This window comes from Notechis scutatus, chromosome 2 (assembly GCF_049901735.1).
Source record: "Notechis scutatus isolate UNSWTSFEM ecotype Mainland chromosome 2, rNotScu1.2, whole genome shotgun sequence".
NCBI lineage: Eukaryota > Metazoa > Chordata > Lepidosauria > Squamata > Elapidae > Notechis > Notechis scutatus.
Window position 1 is genome coordinate 121,815,455 of NC_142010.1, and position 17,182 is coordinate 121,832,636.

General features: G+C 37.4%; 1 protein-coding gene across 11 annotated transcripts in view; it reads left to right on the forward strand.

The window, feature by feature from the left end:
- Positions 1-499: 499 nt before the first annotated feature.
- LOC113417412 (uncharacterized) overlaps positions 500-17,182 on the forward strand; it is a 233,977-nt gene continuing 217,294 nt past the window's right edge. For 5 of the 11 annotated variants that reach the window (XR_015747719.1, XR_015747720.1, XR_015747721.1 and 2 more), the window contains exons 1-2: positions 500-1,434; positions 5,716-5,795. Coding sequence is in view for 1 of the 11 variants with exons in the window: in XM_087956047.1 (XP_087812173.1) it covers positions 1,423-1,434 (12 nt within the window). In the remaining 10 variants the exon portion in view is untranslated. The remainder of the gene's footprint in view (positions 1,435-5,715; positions 5,796-17,182) is intronic. The other 6 variants (XR_015747728.1, XR_015747727.1, XM_087956047.1 and 3 more) reach the window with 3 other exon arrangements.

A 17,182-nucleotide genomic window follows, 5' to 3' on the forward strand; every position in this document is an offset into this window, starting at 1 on the left:
CCTCCTTGGATAGCTCTAATTATGTTTTGTGCCTTCTCTTTCAACTCACGTTATCTTCTCTTCTGATCCCTTTTGGATGGAGGACGGGTCAGAAGTTCTCTGAAGGCTCTTTGTTTTCCTCACTCAGGTATTAAGTTGATGGCACAACAATCTTGCAGGCTACTTGGCTCGCTTTTCTGGTCTATCTAAATGTAGGCCTTGTATTACCTTCTGCTCTCCTCCCTCCCTCCCTCCCTTCCCCCTGCTCACCGTTCTTCCACCCAGTGTAAATCTTATGCTGGGCACCCAAAGAATGGGCTGGAGGAATGTGCTAGAACAGAGACAAATTGTTCAAACTGTGCGAAGAAGGAAAAAGAAAAGGGGAGGGAAGGTGGATCAAGAGGACAGCTGGGAAAAGAAGAAAAGCATCCCTTGTCAGTTGAGGTCCTTTGGAGATATGAGGAGAATAGCAAAGTTCATGCTTTTTTTTTTTTTTAAAGGCGGGTGGGGGTGGAGGGAACCTCCTTCCAACAGGAGCATAGCTTTGCCTGCACAGTGGCCTGCTCAGAAAGGTGACATTTGAGAGAACAATTGCCGGGCTGTTCCTCCATGTCTGCTGCTATGAAAGAGGCTTAAGAAAAGGTGTCCTTGGACTAGTGTTAATAGTCATCTTCATCATTCCTTCCTTCATGTGCTTTCTAGCAAACACGGCCTTATGAAATAGGGGCAGCCGGCTCATAAACAAAGCACTATAAAAGATAGATGGTGGGACTCACCAGACTCATTTCCTTGCTGCTAGCAGTGCAGCAACAGCCTGCTGACCCCAATGTAGCTGCTTACTTCCTTCTGATCCCAACCTGGTTTGGGCTTGATGAACTCACCCCTCCACCATTTTCAGGATTAGGGTTTTGTGAAGCTCAAGTGTTTTTTTTTTCCCCTTCTTTTCTTTTTGTTAGAAAAGTAGTTGATTGAGTGAGTAGAGAAAGTTTAGTAAAGGTTATGTCAGAGTTTGCTTTGGAATAAGATTTTCTTTTTTCTTTCAAAATTGCATTGTTTCAGCATCCATCTTTCAAGAGTTGGCAATGTCATCCCAGGCCTGTGGAAAGTGTGTTGATGCATTGGCCAGGCAAGTTGTAGCAAAGGCCTACCTGGCACCATGTAGGTTGCGTGAACCAAAGTTGCCTTTAGGAAAAGTCTGTCTATGAAAAGAAGAAGCCAAGTTGGTCTTATCCCAAGAATGGACAAGATTCCAGGCTCTAGAAAAGTGAATTCAATGGGCCATTTTTCACTCTGCTGAAAAGGCTGGAAATCAGAAACCATGGTCTGTATTCTTCTTTAAAGAACTCAGCGTGTTGGTGAAAAACAATGCATGTTTGCTTTGTTCTGGGCATCTGAAAAAACATCTCTTATCTTTTCTTCAGATCCACACTTACGCTGACATTAATGTACCTAAAGGTAAGAAGAAACAATGGCTTAAGTGCAAACATAGGACTGCTCTTTTGTCTTTGCATCTCTTTTGTCTTTTGCTTTAATTGAGTTTTTGGATTCAGCTTCTGAAATAGCCCTTTGCCTAGGCAAATTATTCTTGGATTCTGCTCAAAGAACATTACAGAGAGTATTGTGTATAATTTGTGGCTGGTATCTCTCCTGCCATTTTTGGGTTGATGTCTTTTGACTTCTATGAAGTGACAAATACAGTCAAAGATACCTTAATGCTTATAGAAAGGTTGGTTGTTATGAGTTTTAGATATTGAATAACTTTCTATCTGCAAATGTGTCTCGGTATGTGCATTTTTGTGTGTAAAATGGTTAAGAACTGAAAGGACAGAAGATGCAGCGTCCTCTCTCTCTCTCTCTCCCCTCTCTCTCTCTCTCTCTCTTTCTCTCTCTCTTTATATATATATTTACTAGGTATATTAGTTAAAATGTTTTTTAACTAAAAACATTTTAACAAAGTTTTCCCCTAAGTTCCAACTTGCTTAGTTAGTTATACAATTTCCACGAAGTCCAGCAAATCTGAGTCTATCTTTTGATGTCCTTTGGAGAATATGGAAAATAGCCAAATACTTTTGGATGGTTTTGAGATTGGATCCTTTGTTCCAAAGCTTTTGACTGTGTTATATTGCATAATCTACTTCTACCCACAATTGTTTATTTCCAAAATGACTTGCAAGTACTTGAACATACAAACTGGAATTTTGCCATTATTTTTTATTCCTAATTGAATTCCATTATTCCGTAACTCGTTCAAAGCAATCCTTTTTTAAAATTCATTGGATTGCTTTGGATGTTGCATAACATTTTAAGAATCAGAAAATGTATTCCAGAGTCCCGCTATTCAAGACTGAAGGGTTCCCTCTCCCCTCTTCTTTTTAGGGTTGAGGCCTATAGAACAACAAAAGTGACAGAAGTGAAGCTCACCAAGGTCATTAGTGAATTGTCTGGTTTTAGGTTAGGGGGTATCATGCCACACAGAATATTTAATGCCTTAATATAATTAACTTGACTTATCTGCAACTTAAAAAAATACTTGCTTGTCTTAGCTATGTTAGGTTTTCTATCTGATGATATTTTGCAGTGTAACAAAAAGAGCATTAAGCTAAATAACCAGGCTTCCTCAAATTGTTATTCCAGATTACTTTTCAATTACATGCAAAGAATTATGACTCAGGATAGCAATTTTGCCATCTTTAGATTGAAACAAATACTTTTTAGGTTCAAGCCAGTTAGAAAATAAAAGAGGAAAATGTCCTCTTTACTTATATTGAGAGGAGAGGACACTGATCCATTTTTGTAAAATCAATCAGAAGTCTTGTAAACAATGTCCACTTTTTAACTATGATTTATAATAGGATGCAATGAATAAATATATTCTAATTTCTGAGTTTCCTACACCATTGTTCACTGCTTTAAGATCTTCAATATTGAAGTCACACTATCATCCTTACTGTCATTTGCACAAGAGGAAAGAAATGAAAATATAGGAACAATGCACCATTCTTTTAAATCCCCAGCAATTGCTTTTTGCAAAATGCCAGGGTCTGAAGAAATCAAGAATGGGCAAAAACTACTTCATTAACAAAGGTTTCATTAACCATACAGAAACTTACGTGGCAGTTGGGTTTGCTTGAGGGGATGAATAGCGATGGTGGTATTTGAAAGCTGAATGGATTGTAGTTACAGATGTTGCCAAGAATTCTAATAATGTTTCCCATGCAGTGTTTGTTTGTTTTATGTGATAATGGAAGGACTATGAATTTGAGTTCTATTATAAGTCATTTCAAGAAGTATCCATAAATGAAAGAGATTAAGCTAGGACATTATAAATGGATTTCACGGGATTGAGGTAGAAGATAGACAGCTTCATATTGTATGGTAGAGTTTTGCTTAGTGTAGAAATTCAGATGTTTTATCTTACAATCCTTATAGTCGCTGTTCATTTACCATGTTGGCTGGGGTTCATAAGAATTGTCATTCAAAACATCTTGAAGGATCCAGATGAGCAATGGATATGGATATGGAACAATGATTTGTAAACCATAGTGAGCCTTGAACTGCACCATTCCACTTCTCTCTTCTTTCTGAGAGCCCAAGTGTGGCCCATGGAAGCATTTATTTAGGCTGTTAGTCATCTTAGATTTCCTCTGTTGTAACAATCCAAATTATGGCTAATACTAATCACAGCCTGAAGATGTTTTAATATGAGATTACTTTAAAAATAACTTCTGATAACTTGTTTGTACCATGGCAATATTTGAAAAGATTGGCAGGCGTATTTGCTTCTCTTGAGGGGTTCAATTCTGCCTGGTTTCTGAATACATGGTAGGCATTTTATACACTAACATATAAATGTCTCTTCTTTTCCAGGTTAGTTGTGATTTTGATTTCATTTATAAAAAGACAACATTTAAAAGTTGCAAGGCACATAACTCCTGATTTTATTTGCTAGCAATTTGGTATGGGTATTAGTAAGATAGCAATTTAGATTTATAGAATGGATTGCAAATATATCCAAATGTGAGGAAGACTTGTGTTGGAACCAAAGCATCTGGGTGATACCTCAGTTAATAAGATCATGTACAATATCTACACATTGTACAGATAATGTACAATATCTACACATAAGAAAATAAATGGCTTTTCCAATATGACAAGAAGAAAAGTAAGTAAAAACTAAAGAACTTACCTATGTCAATTTTTACATATAACAACCTTTTCCATTCAGAAAAATCAGACACAACAAAAAGGTAGAACTAAGAGAAGATGAGCAAAGATTCGCTATCTCACAAGTCATTTATTCATGTGTGTCTAACCATGGAACACATTTTTTTCCTGCCATATCCCCATGGAGTGCCTTCATCTTGTTCCCAGCCCATGAATTAGACTCATTATTTCATACACACCTTATTCTAACACTCAGGGGTGGGATTCTACCAGTTCGCACCTATTCGCTAGAACTGGTTGTTAACATTCTAAGCAGTTCGGAGAACCGGTTGTTAGAAGAAATTACTGGCCTAATCCTGTAAGGAAGGCAGGAAGGAAACATTCTGGTGTTGCTTACAGAAACTGCCTCTTCGTTAACCCTTATTACATTATTGGCAGGACTAGACTTCCTGTCTCAGGAACTTCTCTGGAGTTTTTCCCCCCCTCCTTTGCTGGTACTTTGCTTGTGTGGAGTGACCATTCAAAGTTACAACGGTACTGAAAAAAGTGACTTATGACCATTTTTCACACTTAGAATTGTTGCAGCATCCCCACAGTCATGAGAGGCCAGGCGAGGAGATGCGTGCCTCAATGTGAGTGATATTGAGTTGGCCACGCCTAGCCAATAACATGACCACCAAGCCACGCCCACCCAGTCACATGACCACCAAGCCACGCCCACCACCTAAGCCACACCCACCACAGAACCGGTTGTTAAAAATTTTGAATCCCACCCGTGCTAATACTGTCCATATAGCAAATAATCAGTCATTCAAGTTCTGCTTGAATAATATCTTTATGGAGCAGAGAAAGTAACTTTGCTATTTCAAAGCTAAATCCTAGTAAAATTGAGCCTACTCCTAGAAACAAGGATGTGATACTACATCCTTGGAACATTTAATTATGTTTTTTTATCATGACTGAAATGTAAGTGACAAGATTGTGTATTTTTGTATGGCTAAGGCTCATTATAGGGATACAAAATACTGTTTTTTGTTTTAGCTTTAATATAGATTAATGAGACTCCATGTGACCAAAAGGCACACCAGTCTGAAAGCAAACGTACTTTCCTTGATCTGAGGAATCAGATTCTCTCCTGGTTGCAGAAAAGGCCTAGATACTTAGTTATAAATTCATGCTATGCATCTGGATGTATGTCCCTGGCAGCATCCAGTTGTGGAAGAAGAAGGATTGCTATCAAACTTTAGAACATAAATGTAAGTCTTGCTAGTTTTTGTCTTGGTCCACTAATCTGTATTATTCATGCAATGTATAGGTGCCAAACTGGCTTCTAGTGCTATAATTTGGGGACTTCAGCATATCACCCTGTGTAGCCAAATGTTAACCAATTTAGCTAAGAGTCTTATTTTTATCTATTAAATAGGTAAATTCCATTCGGTTCCATTGGTTGTCTCTCTATTTTTCTTAAAAATCACAGAGTTGTTGGAGAAAGGATATTGTCTTTGATGGTCAGTGGTGGGCTTAACTCAGATATTTTTGTTCATTTTGTGAAGTAAGCTTCCTCTCTTCCAGCAGAGAATGTGTGTATGGGAGAGAGTGCAAGAGGAGAGAACTACTACATGATTGAAATGGAGCATGCATGGAAAGAGCAGGTAGGTGACAGTCTGAGCTAACCAGAGTTCCTTTTTTCTTCTCTCTTTAGATTAGATTTTACTCAGCAGGGTGAATTGTTAATTAGAGCTGCCCATGTCTGCAGCTGCAGGCCTGTCCTTCAGACCCCTGCACTGCCTTCTAAAATTTCACGAGGAAGTTGTCATACCTTATTTCCTGAGCTCTAATATCAGAGTAGTGAGCTCTGATTTCAGGGGGAGGAAGAGACATGTAATTTAATGATCTTTATTAGATTCTGGGTAAAGAAGAGGGCATATTGGAGAGATCTTCTACTCGAGCTTTGACTTTTCCAGTGGCCCCGAAGAACATCTGATAGCTCCATCGATAAGAAGACCAGCTTGCAAAACTAAATGATGCATTTCTAGTAAATAGGCATTTGGTATAATTTAATACATTCAGTCTCTTCCCTTATTTTTCTTGTCATGGCCTAAATGAGACTTCTGGAAATGGATATATACATCATGTATTTATTAATCCCCAGCTGTGATTTGAATGTTTGGACCTTTGACTATTTGACATGCAATTCTCAGTGGCCCAACTTTATGAGCAGATGGCTGCAGAAAGGTGATACATTTTTTAAAAAAAAAATAACTCTTTTTAGCTTGGGGTAAGCTTATCTTACTCCTGAATGAATATAAGGTGAAGAGGAACACATAGATTTTACTCAGTTGTAATCTGCTGATTTCAGAGGCAATGTTTCAGTTTCATGATCGCAAAAGACAAAATATTTATATCATGTTTCTGAAGATCATACTGTGAGCTTTTTCCTATGATTTTGAAACAAAAGGAAGTCCAGGTATGCCCTGAACTATGCCAGGTTGTTGTTTTAAGTGATTGCAAAACATTTTGATTTCTCAGCAGTTAAAAACAGGAACACAGATCCATTCAAATCATTCCATCTAAATGGATTTATCTTCTGTTTTGCTCATCAAATGAACAAAATTTGAGTTATCCTTAAAACAACAACTCTATTTAAAATAATTATTTTTAATATTTGCCCAATATTGGGCAAATATGCATTTTGTTTAAAGATTATTGCTATAATTATTTTTAAGGCAACCCAAGCAAAATTTTGTCTCTTATTATCTTGCCATGATTATTTTAACACATGCTGCTGTTGGTTTCAATAATATGTAAAAAAGTAGAGAGTTCTCTCTCCCCCCACCCCATTTATACTAAAAGAGAAAATGGAAGGCTTTCATGCTAAATTATGTTATAATGCTTTCAGAAATAACCACCTTGAAATGAAGACTTTATATTTACTTCTAAGGCCAAAATTACTCTTAGAATTGGCTTTATTTTATTTATTTATTTATTTATTTTGATTTGTCAATTGCTTACAAGATAATAGGTATAAGTATATACATAGTTATGAATACATGAAATGAGTACATATAAGAAAAATAAAAGAAACAATAGGGCAGGGACGGTAGGCACGCGCTTATGCACGCCCCCTACAGACCTCTTAGGAAAGGGGTGAGGTCAATAGTAGACAGTCTAAGATTAAAGTTTTTGGGGTTCGGGGAAGAAACCACAGAGTCAGGTAGAGTATTCCAGACATTGACCACTCTGTTGCTGAAGTCATATTTCCTGCAATCAAGTTTGGTGCAGTTAACTTTGTGTTTGTATCTATTGTGTGCTCTTGTGTTGTTATGGTTGAAGCTGAAGTATTCATTGACAGGTAAGTCGTTGCAATGTATGATTTTATATACCATACTTAGATCAGACCGAAGATGGCGTAATTCAGGGTTTTCTAGGACTAGAATTTCAAGTCTGGTGGCATAAGGTATTCTACAACGAGTAGAGGAGTGGAGAACTCTTCTTGTGAAATATTTCTGGACTTTCTCAATTGTGCTAATATCAGATACGTAACATGGGTTCCAGACTGATGAATTGTATTTGAGTATTGGTCTAGCAAATGTTTTGTATGCTCTAGTTAGTAGTGTGATATTACCAGAGAAAAAGCTACGTAGGATTAGGTTAACAACTCTTAATGCCTTTTTGGTTATGTAGTTACAGTGGGCTCTAGCACTTAGATCATTAGAGATGAGTGTTCCAAGGTCCTTTACAGAGCTTGGATCATTAACAAGGTCTTGACTATTCAGCTTGTATTTTATTTTCTGATTTTTTTTTTGCCAATATGTAAGACAGAGCATTTATTTGTTGAGATTTGAAGTTGCCATTTGTTTGACCATTCTGATACATAGTCAAGATCATTTTGAAGGGTAGCAGTATTGTCTGTGGTATTGAACAGCTTTACATCATCAGCGAAGAGAACACAGTTGCTCTTAATATGATATTAATATGATTAATATGATATTAATATGATCACAGAATAAAACAGAGTAAAACAAATGTTTTATTTCCATAAAACATTTGCACATTTAGACTCAGTGATGAAATGGTATTTTGTTGTTTGGACAGAATGCAAGTTAAGTGTTAACTGGCCAAATCCTTCATAAGGAAGGCAGCAAAAACTAACTGAATTTGAAGGAGAGAGAAGAGAGGGAAAGAAGGAAGTCTTAGCTATTTATTTAATTAATTTATATAGGTGCCTGCCTCATATAGGTCACTCTGGGTGGCTTATGTATGTGTTCAAATGATGCAGTTGTTAACAATCAACTAGTACTTTGCGAAAATGCAAGTCAATTCTCCTCTCTCCCTGAAATTCCAAATATATCCAATTTTGCCACATGATGCATCAGAATTTTTCCTCCAGCGTTAGAGAGAAGACTCTAGCTGCAGAGGGAAAAGTCTGATGCCATTTCTAAATTGTTAGCCCTTCCCAGTTCAGAAATGTGGTATAGCCTGAAACAGAGATAGGGCAAGGATTGGGAAGGCAGTGGGCCCAGGAAGGGTTGTTGATCCACCAGATGTATTTGTTTATTTTTTATAAGATTTATAAGGCTGCCCAACTCCACCAGTGTAACTCTGGGCACCCTAGACCCTCCAACTCTTTCCCGTCTCTCAAATTAAAACAATATTTAATATTTAAAGTAGTTTGCTTCCTCCTTGCATTAGAGGAAAATCAAAATTTGTAAATTAAATATGTTTCTCATTCAAACGCCCTCATCAACAGCAAAGCTCTCCCAGTCTGTAGTTTTGATTTGCAAGCTTTGGAATAAGACTGTTGACCATGGGCAGCACTGCTGTCTCTCCATTGCTGGAAGCCGATGTACCATCACCTCATCCACAATCTTATGCAATATTTTGCTCAGTTCAAAGGGAAAACATTTATTCTATTTGTTTGTTAGATTTATACTCTCCCTTTTTACTCTTATTGTGAGGCTAGGAAATATGGAGCAAATTTCCTTAAACCTCAGATTGCTTACCTCTGTATTAGTACTAAAGTAAAGTGCCAAATTCAGTCCAAAACATATACATAGTGTAAGACCAACATTAGGAGTTATTTGATTTATGGCTATCATAGCTTCTTTGAAAGGGCCTTGCATGGATATTTTGAAGCAACTATTCTTTCTCTTTCTCAGCTCTCAGGATTCCACTTTAAAAAGCAGGTGAGATTGATACAGGTTGTTTTGACAGTTTGTGTGTCAAGACATAATGAGCAAATCTATAGAGCCTGCAGAATACAGACAACCAATCTGCACTTATGTTTCCTGGCCAGTAATTAAATAGATAAATCAGTGAACAAATATCTGCCCTGCCCCTGGTAACATACACTGTTTTTTCTTCTTCAAGACAGAAACCTAAAATTAAACAAATGAAGTAATTGTAATCTTACTGGCACTATCAAGCCACAATTTTCATCAGATTTTGAAATGCACGCCAAAAGTAAGAATGTGTAGCGAAATCCATAGCTGCTGGAGACTTTCAAAGTTAGCAAAGAAATGTTAGATGTAGAATAACAGAGTTGGAAGGGACCTTGGAGGTCTTCTAGTCCAATCCCCTGCCTAGGCAGGAAACCCTACACCCCTTCAGACAAATAGTTATCCAACATCTTCTTAAAAACTTCCAGTGTTGGAGCATTCACAACTTCTGGAGGCAAGTTGTTCCACTGATTAATTGTTCTGTCAGGAAATTTCTCCTTGGTTCTAAGTTGCTTCTCTCCTTGATTAGTTTCCACCCATTGCTTCTTGTCCTGCCTTCAGGCGCTTTGAGAATAGCTTGACTCCCTCTTCTTTGTGGCAGCCCCTGAGATATTGGAACATGTAAGCTTCCCTTCCCTTCCCCCCACTCCTCCTCCTCTTCCTCCTCCCCCTCCTCCTCCTTCCCCTTCCCTCCTCCTCCATCATTCTTTTTTTTTTTATATATATCAACTGCATGATCCAAAACATGACTTCAGGACTCAAAAGTATTGTAGAGAGTGGGCCACGGTCGAGAAATTAAAGGGCAGAGGGTAGAAATTAAAAACAGAAACTACTTTTGCCATCGTGTCTTCAGGTACATAAGTCGAGCTGTTATTTATTAAAGCAGGAGTCTCTGCTCTCCTCTGCACATATCTTCAATGTGAAACCGTACCAGAGAGGAAACTTTATCTAGGGGGATCTAGCCATTTTGAGCACATTACCTCTCCCCTTCTTCTCCCTCCTTCCTGAGAAGGCAAGACCTGCAGGAGGAGGTAGAAAAGGAAGAGAGGGAATCCGGGAAGGTCACCTTACAGCGCCTTGGGAGGGTAACCAACCCCATAGAAAGGGCCAGGTTGATCTCTCCAGGGTCATTACTGCAAAAGCCTGTGAAAGGTTAGGAAGGAAAAAGCTTTTCGGAAGCCTTTGCCCACTAATTGATTGAGAAGAACGGAAGGAAGTATGTATCCAGAAAGAAAAAGAAAGGAGAGAAAACAGGGAGCAAATGAGCCCCCTGCCATTTTTCCCCCTTTGCTCTCTGAAATGTATGATATTAATAAGCTTGTAACTTTACCTTTAACGGGGCAGAAGGGAAATCAAACCCAACAGGCCCAGGGTTTTCCTTTCATTCTAATGACAAAGCTGAAAGACGTTTTCCCCTTTGGTATAAAAATGAAATGTGAATTTTGCAACCACTATGAAAGATGAAATGAACCCCAGAGATACAGTCTTTCTGAGACAGCCTCCAGAGCATCAACTGGTCATCTGTGGCTTGCGCAGTAACCTAAGGAAACGCAATAATTTCATGAAATTTCATCTTTCTACTGAGCTTAGAGTGATAAAAGAGTCTTTAAAATATTTTTATTTATGTTTTTTCCATAATAATTGAGATATCCCGAGCTACATATATATTAATCTTGAAGTATGCTGATAATTGTGCTGACTGAATGTTGGCTTGTTCCTTACCTGAATATTTATCTTAGCTAAAACTGCTCATCGTCTGAGGTCTGGCATTATATGTAGAAAACAGTTTCCTTTCCAAGCTGCTTTGGCGATCGATGTTTCTGAGGTTATCTATGTAACAATTTTTTCTTTTTTCTTTTAAATAGAATATTTAACAAATGTTAATAAATATAGTATTTTATTTGCGTTGCTAGCAGTGTGATAAAAAAACAAATATTACTAAAATATCTAGGTAATCAAACTCTTAGGAAGAATCATAGAAATATTTGTTTTTATATAGAATAAAGTCATTCTAATACATGTTTTGGACCACAAAGATTGATTAAAGATTCCTGGCTGTGGACAAAAGGAAATCTCTTTCTGTCATCTCTGTCTATATGTTCAAGATGTAGAAACTGAAAAGAATTGTATCAGAACTGCGGCAACAACAAACAGGATAAATCTTTCGTGTTTAACACAGAAAATACCCTCCATTGATTAGAGTATAACCCATTTGGATTAAAGTAGCATCCATTTATTATACTATATTTGCTCAGAGGGCATGCAAAGCAGTTTATTAATTAATTAATTAAATGTATATTGTCGCCTATTTACCCGTGGTGACTCAAAGCAGCTTACAGAATAAAAAAAACACATTTAAAACCATAAAACTAATTAAAAAAACAAATAAATATAATAATAAAATCATAATAAAATCACCTCCTACCCTCTGCCGCAGCGAAAACAGATCACACGAGCCATTTAATGGGCTCCATCCCGCTCTGGGTTCCAGCGCCTTCTGGAAGAGTGTTAGAGTGGGGGCCATTCTAATCTCTGGGGGAATGATGTTCCAGAGAGAGGGAGTCACCACGGAGAAGGCCCTTCTGGGTCCCACCAGGTGTATTTCCCTCAGGGATAGGACCTGCAGCATTCCCTAAAAAAACCATAAAGTTAATAAAACATATGTCAACTTTGATTAGAAGCCATTGAAATCATGATTAACTCACTCAAATTGAGAAACTTTGGTTAAAAAGGAAGCTCTTGATCCCTTTTCTAAAAATGACAGGAGAAGCTGTTGGTTTGTAGATGGGGAGCAAAATAAAACATAGTTGGAAGAAAATATTAAGGATTGCAGCATGATCAGTCAAATGTCATCTCAAATACCACTGTCACTGCTATGGTATTATTGCATTTTCAGAAATCAAGAGAATATCTTATATGTAGAGCAACTCCACCCACTCTTTTATTAAATCTTTTTAAAATAATTTAAATCCCTCTAGCTATGTATTCCATTTATGAGTTTCATCGGTAATGACAACGATATCATATCTGCCCTCATGTACTTGGATTTCAAGTTCATTATGTTTGTTCCACATACTTTATTGTGTTGATGTTTGAGGCATTTGAGTCTTTTTTGACTGTACCCTGTGTTTGTTTTCTACATAACATGTTATGTGTCTGTTATGCACCTTGAAGACCACATGTGATTTCATTCACTGAAAAACGAGTCAACAAAGTTTCTCTGTGTCAGTGAATTCACAAGTTGGGTATGCATCTGTGAGGTAGCCCCAGATTCTGATTAACAACTGTTGGCTTTCCCACTGTGATGAAGAGCTCGGGAAAGTGCTGGCATTTAGTTCTGATCTTGCATTCTAGAGGTCCTTGCAGGGAGTTGGCAATAAATGAAGGAGAAAGTGGAGAGCTGGTGGGAAGACCTAAGTAAACCATAGTAAAGAGTGTCATGAGGAGGTTAGAAAAATAAACAGATGTCAGATTTCTCTGAACAGAAATTTCAGAGTTGATGTTATAGTTCTCATTCTTGAGATGTCAATTCTGAAAACTCTGCTGAAACTTTCAGATCATTTGCTATTAGGAGAAAACTGAGTGTTGGCCCTAATAATTAATGATAATAAAATAATAATGATAAGGTAATAGCAATTACAATTACAGGAGCAGACAGCAATGGCAAGAAAAGAAAAGAAAATGTATAGTGCTCAGAATATCAAAAAGTTTGCAAAAAGAAAAAAAAAAGCATTCAGGAATGAATTCTTAAATTTGACTTCCAGGCAAACTTTGTGAAATGGGATAATGATAGGACTTCTCATTTCAGTTTTATATGAAAGTTTTATTTCAACTTCTAATGGAGATGGAAAAATCTTAAATTTCATGGCTACTGGCACTTTGCCTAATATGGAGATATTTTTCCACTGATGAAAATAGATTCCAACTCTTCTGTTCTCCTTCTCAGACTCCCAATATTTGATATAAAAATAGGAAAGAGTTATACTTTCTATAAACAGTGCAGGATGTAAGAGATTATTCTTTTCAGATAGATTCTATTCACCTAGCTGTGTAATTGCTTCATTAGTTTCCTTCTAGGATTCTGAAACTATACCTCTATGTATTGCTGGAGTAACTAAGGATGCCCTAATTCCTTGTTGAACTTATTCTAAATTGCAGGTGCAGAATCTTGGCACCAGAGCTCTTCAGAAGTCATGTCCATGACCTCTAAAGTATCCTCAAAAGCATATTGTAATATTTAATGTAGTTGAAGGAGAAAATTGTTAGTTAAGGTGGAGAGGGAATCATATTAAATGGATTTAATCAATGTAATTATAATTACTAAATCTTTGCTTACCCCAAGTTTGGTTCTGGCCCTAACAACTTGGTATAGTATAGTTCTTACTTTACTATGCACAAACCAAATGTTTCATATTCCTGTTATAATGGCAGAAATACATATTGTTCCTTTTCACTGATGAACCTCCACTTAGACCAGGGGTGTCAAACTGATGGCCTGCGGGCCGGGTGTGTCATGTGCAGGCCACGCCCACCACAGCTCCACAAAGGGGGAAAATGTTACAAAATGTCATGTGATAGCAACGTGATGCCGCAAGATTGACATCAGTGACTTAGACTCTTTAGACTGTTTTCAAGAAGTGATCTTCATGCCAGTGTCTTTAGATTAATGCCTCTGTTTTTTTTAAAGACATTATAAAACAAAGCTGGTCATATTTCAGAACTCTGGGTGTATTATGATGTGAATTTATAATGGTGTATCCCATTTTGTGTAGGGATCAAACCAACAAAAGGCAGAATTAATCCAAAAGTCCTTGGATACTAGATCTTAAGAAGTAAATGTATTGTTTATAGTGTCTGTAGGAATAGATTTTTTTGGAGATATGAGACTGTAAATCAAAGTAGATGAAATGTTCTTCTACAGCTGCTTGGGGTTTTCTCCAACCCATAATGGAGGCAATTTAAAATTGTCTTCAACTGTTCAAGTGTTAAAAGCATTTCCCCTTTAAGGAGGTGATTGGTTATGTCTGTTTGTTATCTCATGTGCTTCATCAACCATTCAGTCAGTGTTGCAAGTCAAGTGATTCCTTAGATGAGATTGTTGCAGTCAAGATGATCCCTGGCCTAGAGACCTAATCAGAACTGCAGCTGATGAGCAGTGATAGTGGAGGGCAAGGTTTGCATAATGAAATAGGATAGACCCATCTCTACCATTTCATGGTGCAGCTCTCCCTGTGCCTATTAGTGGTTATTGTGACTGCTTTTGAACAACAGGTTTAGTGCTGTTGTAGGATAATGATAAGTTCTGGTTTTGGACAAGCATTTTGATTGAGAGCACTTCAAAGGGAGCTCAACTTAGTATCTTCATAAACCACTTGCAAAGAAGCTGAATGAGTTTTGACTGATGTCTAAGCCTGTGGGTCTAGTTGTTTGTCAAAACCTGCCTTTCTGCCCTGATCCCAGTGATTCAAGATTGTTTTCCTTCTAACTTGAGACCCTGGGTGGAAGGTGGGAGAAAGAAAGATGGGGGAATCCAACAATCCCTGCCCTTAAGATGTCCTGTATGCTATATATAAGAACAGTCCCATATGCCAATGTAATGCCTATGGCATTGGCCTGAGACTGTACAAAAGACTGGGACTGCAATTCTATATCTGTTTTCCTGGAAATAATCTCTACTGATCACAGAAGATCTGCTTTTAGGGAAGTCTATATCAGATTGGACTGTCAACTTAGAACCTTCACACTCTTAATATACTAATATACTAAATATACTACGGCAGGGGTCTTCAAGTTTGGCATCTTTAAGATTAGCGGACTTCAATTCCCAGAATTCCTCAGCCATCATGGCTGGTTGAGGAATTCTGGGAGTTAAAGTCCACAGGTCTTAAAAGTTGCTCAGTTTGGAGACTGCTGTATTATGGCATGAAGTATATCTATGTTTCTACTGTTTGAAATGAAAACCTTTGGGGCATGTGGTAAATGGGAAATGGGGACTGATGCTGAAGAGGGATGCAGTCACAGCAGCTGAAGTTGAGCTGGGGAGTCAAAGACATTTGAGGCTCAAGATTCACTGCAGAATTCAAGGAACTCCTCTTACAGATTTCATATTCAATTGCCATAAAAATGCAAAGAAATATATTGAAAGGACATTTGTTTGTGGTTACTTAAAAAAAAGTATAACCAGAGATATAAGTGTTTCTGAGTAGAGATCACATGTGGTCTGCAATGTTGCATAAATGAGTAGATGACACATTTCCATCTCCTTTTCCTAAATGCTACCCCTGAGTGGTTCATGTGGTTGGTGTGAGTTGTGTGTTCCACAATAAATGAATTTATAATTCTAGACGAGGCCGCAGCCAAGTGATAGAAAAAGTATTATGGAAATCTACACCAGTGTGCCTCTTCTACATGGGTGCTTAAGTGCAGCCACCTACTAGATTTTACAAACAGCAGCTCTCCACAGGCAGAATTTATTTTAAACATATGTTTCTTATTTTAAAATGTTCAGATCAAAAACTTCAATCGTCTGACACCTAAGGTTTGCTGTATATATGAGTATGCAGTTTGTTTCTGGTAAAGGCTGGACCTCATCCATGGAATAATGGATAAAAAGCATTGCTTTCTGTTAAAAACAAACACATAAACAAACACATCAGTTTTTTTAAAAAGGGGGGGAAGCAGCAGAAAGCAGCTGGCGCTTATTTGATGGAGAGCTAAAAATCCGAGGGGGTTCTAAATTCAACATAGAAGTCTTTAGAGAAAGTATCCTCTTATTTTGGAGATTACTTCCCCATGAATTATTGCTGATAAATTAATATGACTTATTAATATGATGTACTATTTTGTGTTGCAGGACTAGAGTGCCTGATCTCTCTTTCATATCTCATATCAATCCCCTCCCTCCTCTTTCTTTCTTTCTTTCTTTCTTTCTTTCTTTCTTTCTTTCTTTCTTTCTTTCTTTCTTTCTTTCTTTCTTTCTTTCTTTCTTCCTCCCTCCCTCCCTCCCTCCCTCCCTCCCTCCCTCCCTCCCTCCCACCTTTCTTTCTTTCTTTCTTTCTTTCTTTCTTTCTTTCTTTCTTTCTTTCTTTCTTTCTTTCTTTCTTTCTTTCTTTCTTTCTTTCTTTTTCTTTCTTCCTTCTTTCCTCCCTCCCCTCCCCCCTCTATTTCTCTCTTTCTTTCTCCTCAACTAAACACAGGCAAAAAATAAAAATCTGAGGGTTCAAAACTGTTTGGAAACATATTTTGAGAGCTATAAGTTTACACATTTATTCCAGACTTATTGATATTCTACTTGAAAAAGATTTATTCACGTCTGTACTAGTTCAGAGACCCTCTTCCATAATGCCACTTTTTTGGCAGCCTCCCCCCAAGTCCCTCTGCTGCCAAAATTCAGTGGCAATGCTCATTTTTAAAATGAAAACAAATAAAACGAATGCATTATGCTTTTGCTTGACATAACCGTCATTTTGTTACTACTTACTTCCTTTAAACTGCCAACCCCACAGAGAAAAGGGGAAGATAATAATAATAATAATAATAATAATAATAATAATAATAATAATAATAATAATAATAATAATAAGCCTTGCTCCTCCTGTTGTATCCCCACCATGCCCTTAAAGACAGTGAGATCTCTCATAATAATTTTAAAATGTAATTCTTGGCCTCCAAAAATTGCTCATCTCTGTTACAGCCCTTCTCCAGTTCTGTAAAACATAGCAAATAACTATCAAATTACTTTTCTTTGAGAAATATGTCTGGTCATTTTTTTTTTTTGCACATGGCTAGTAAAACTATTTGAATTAGCCACTGCGTCAAAT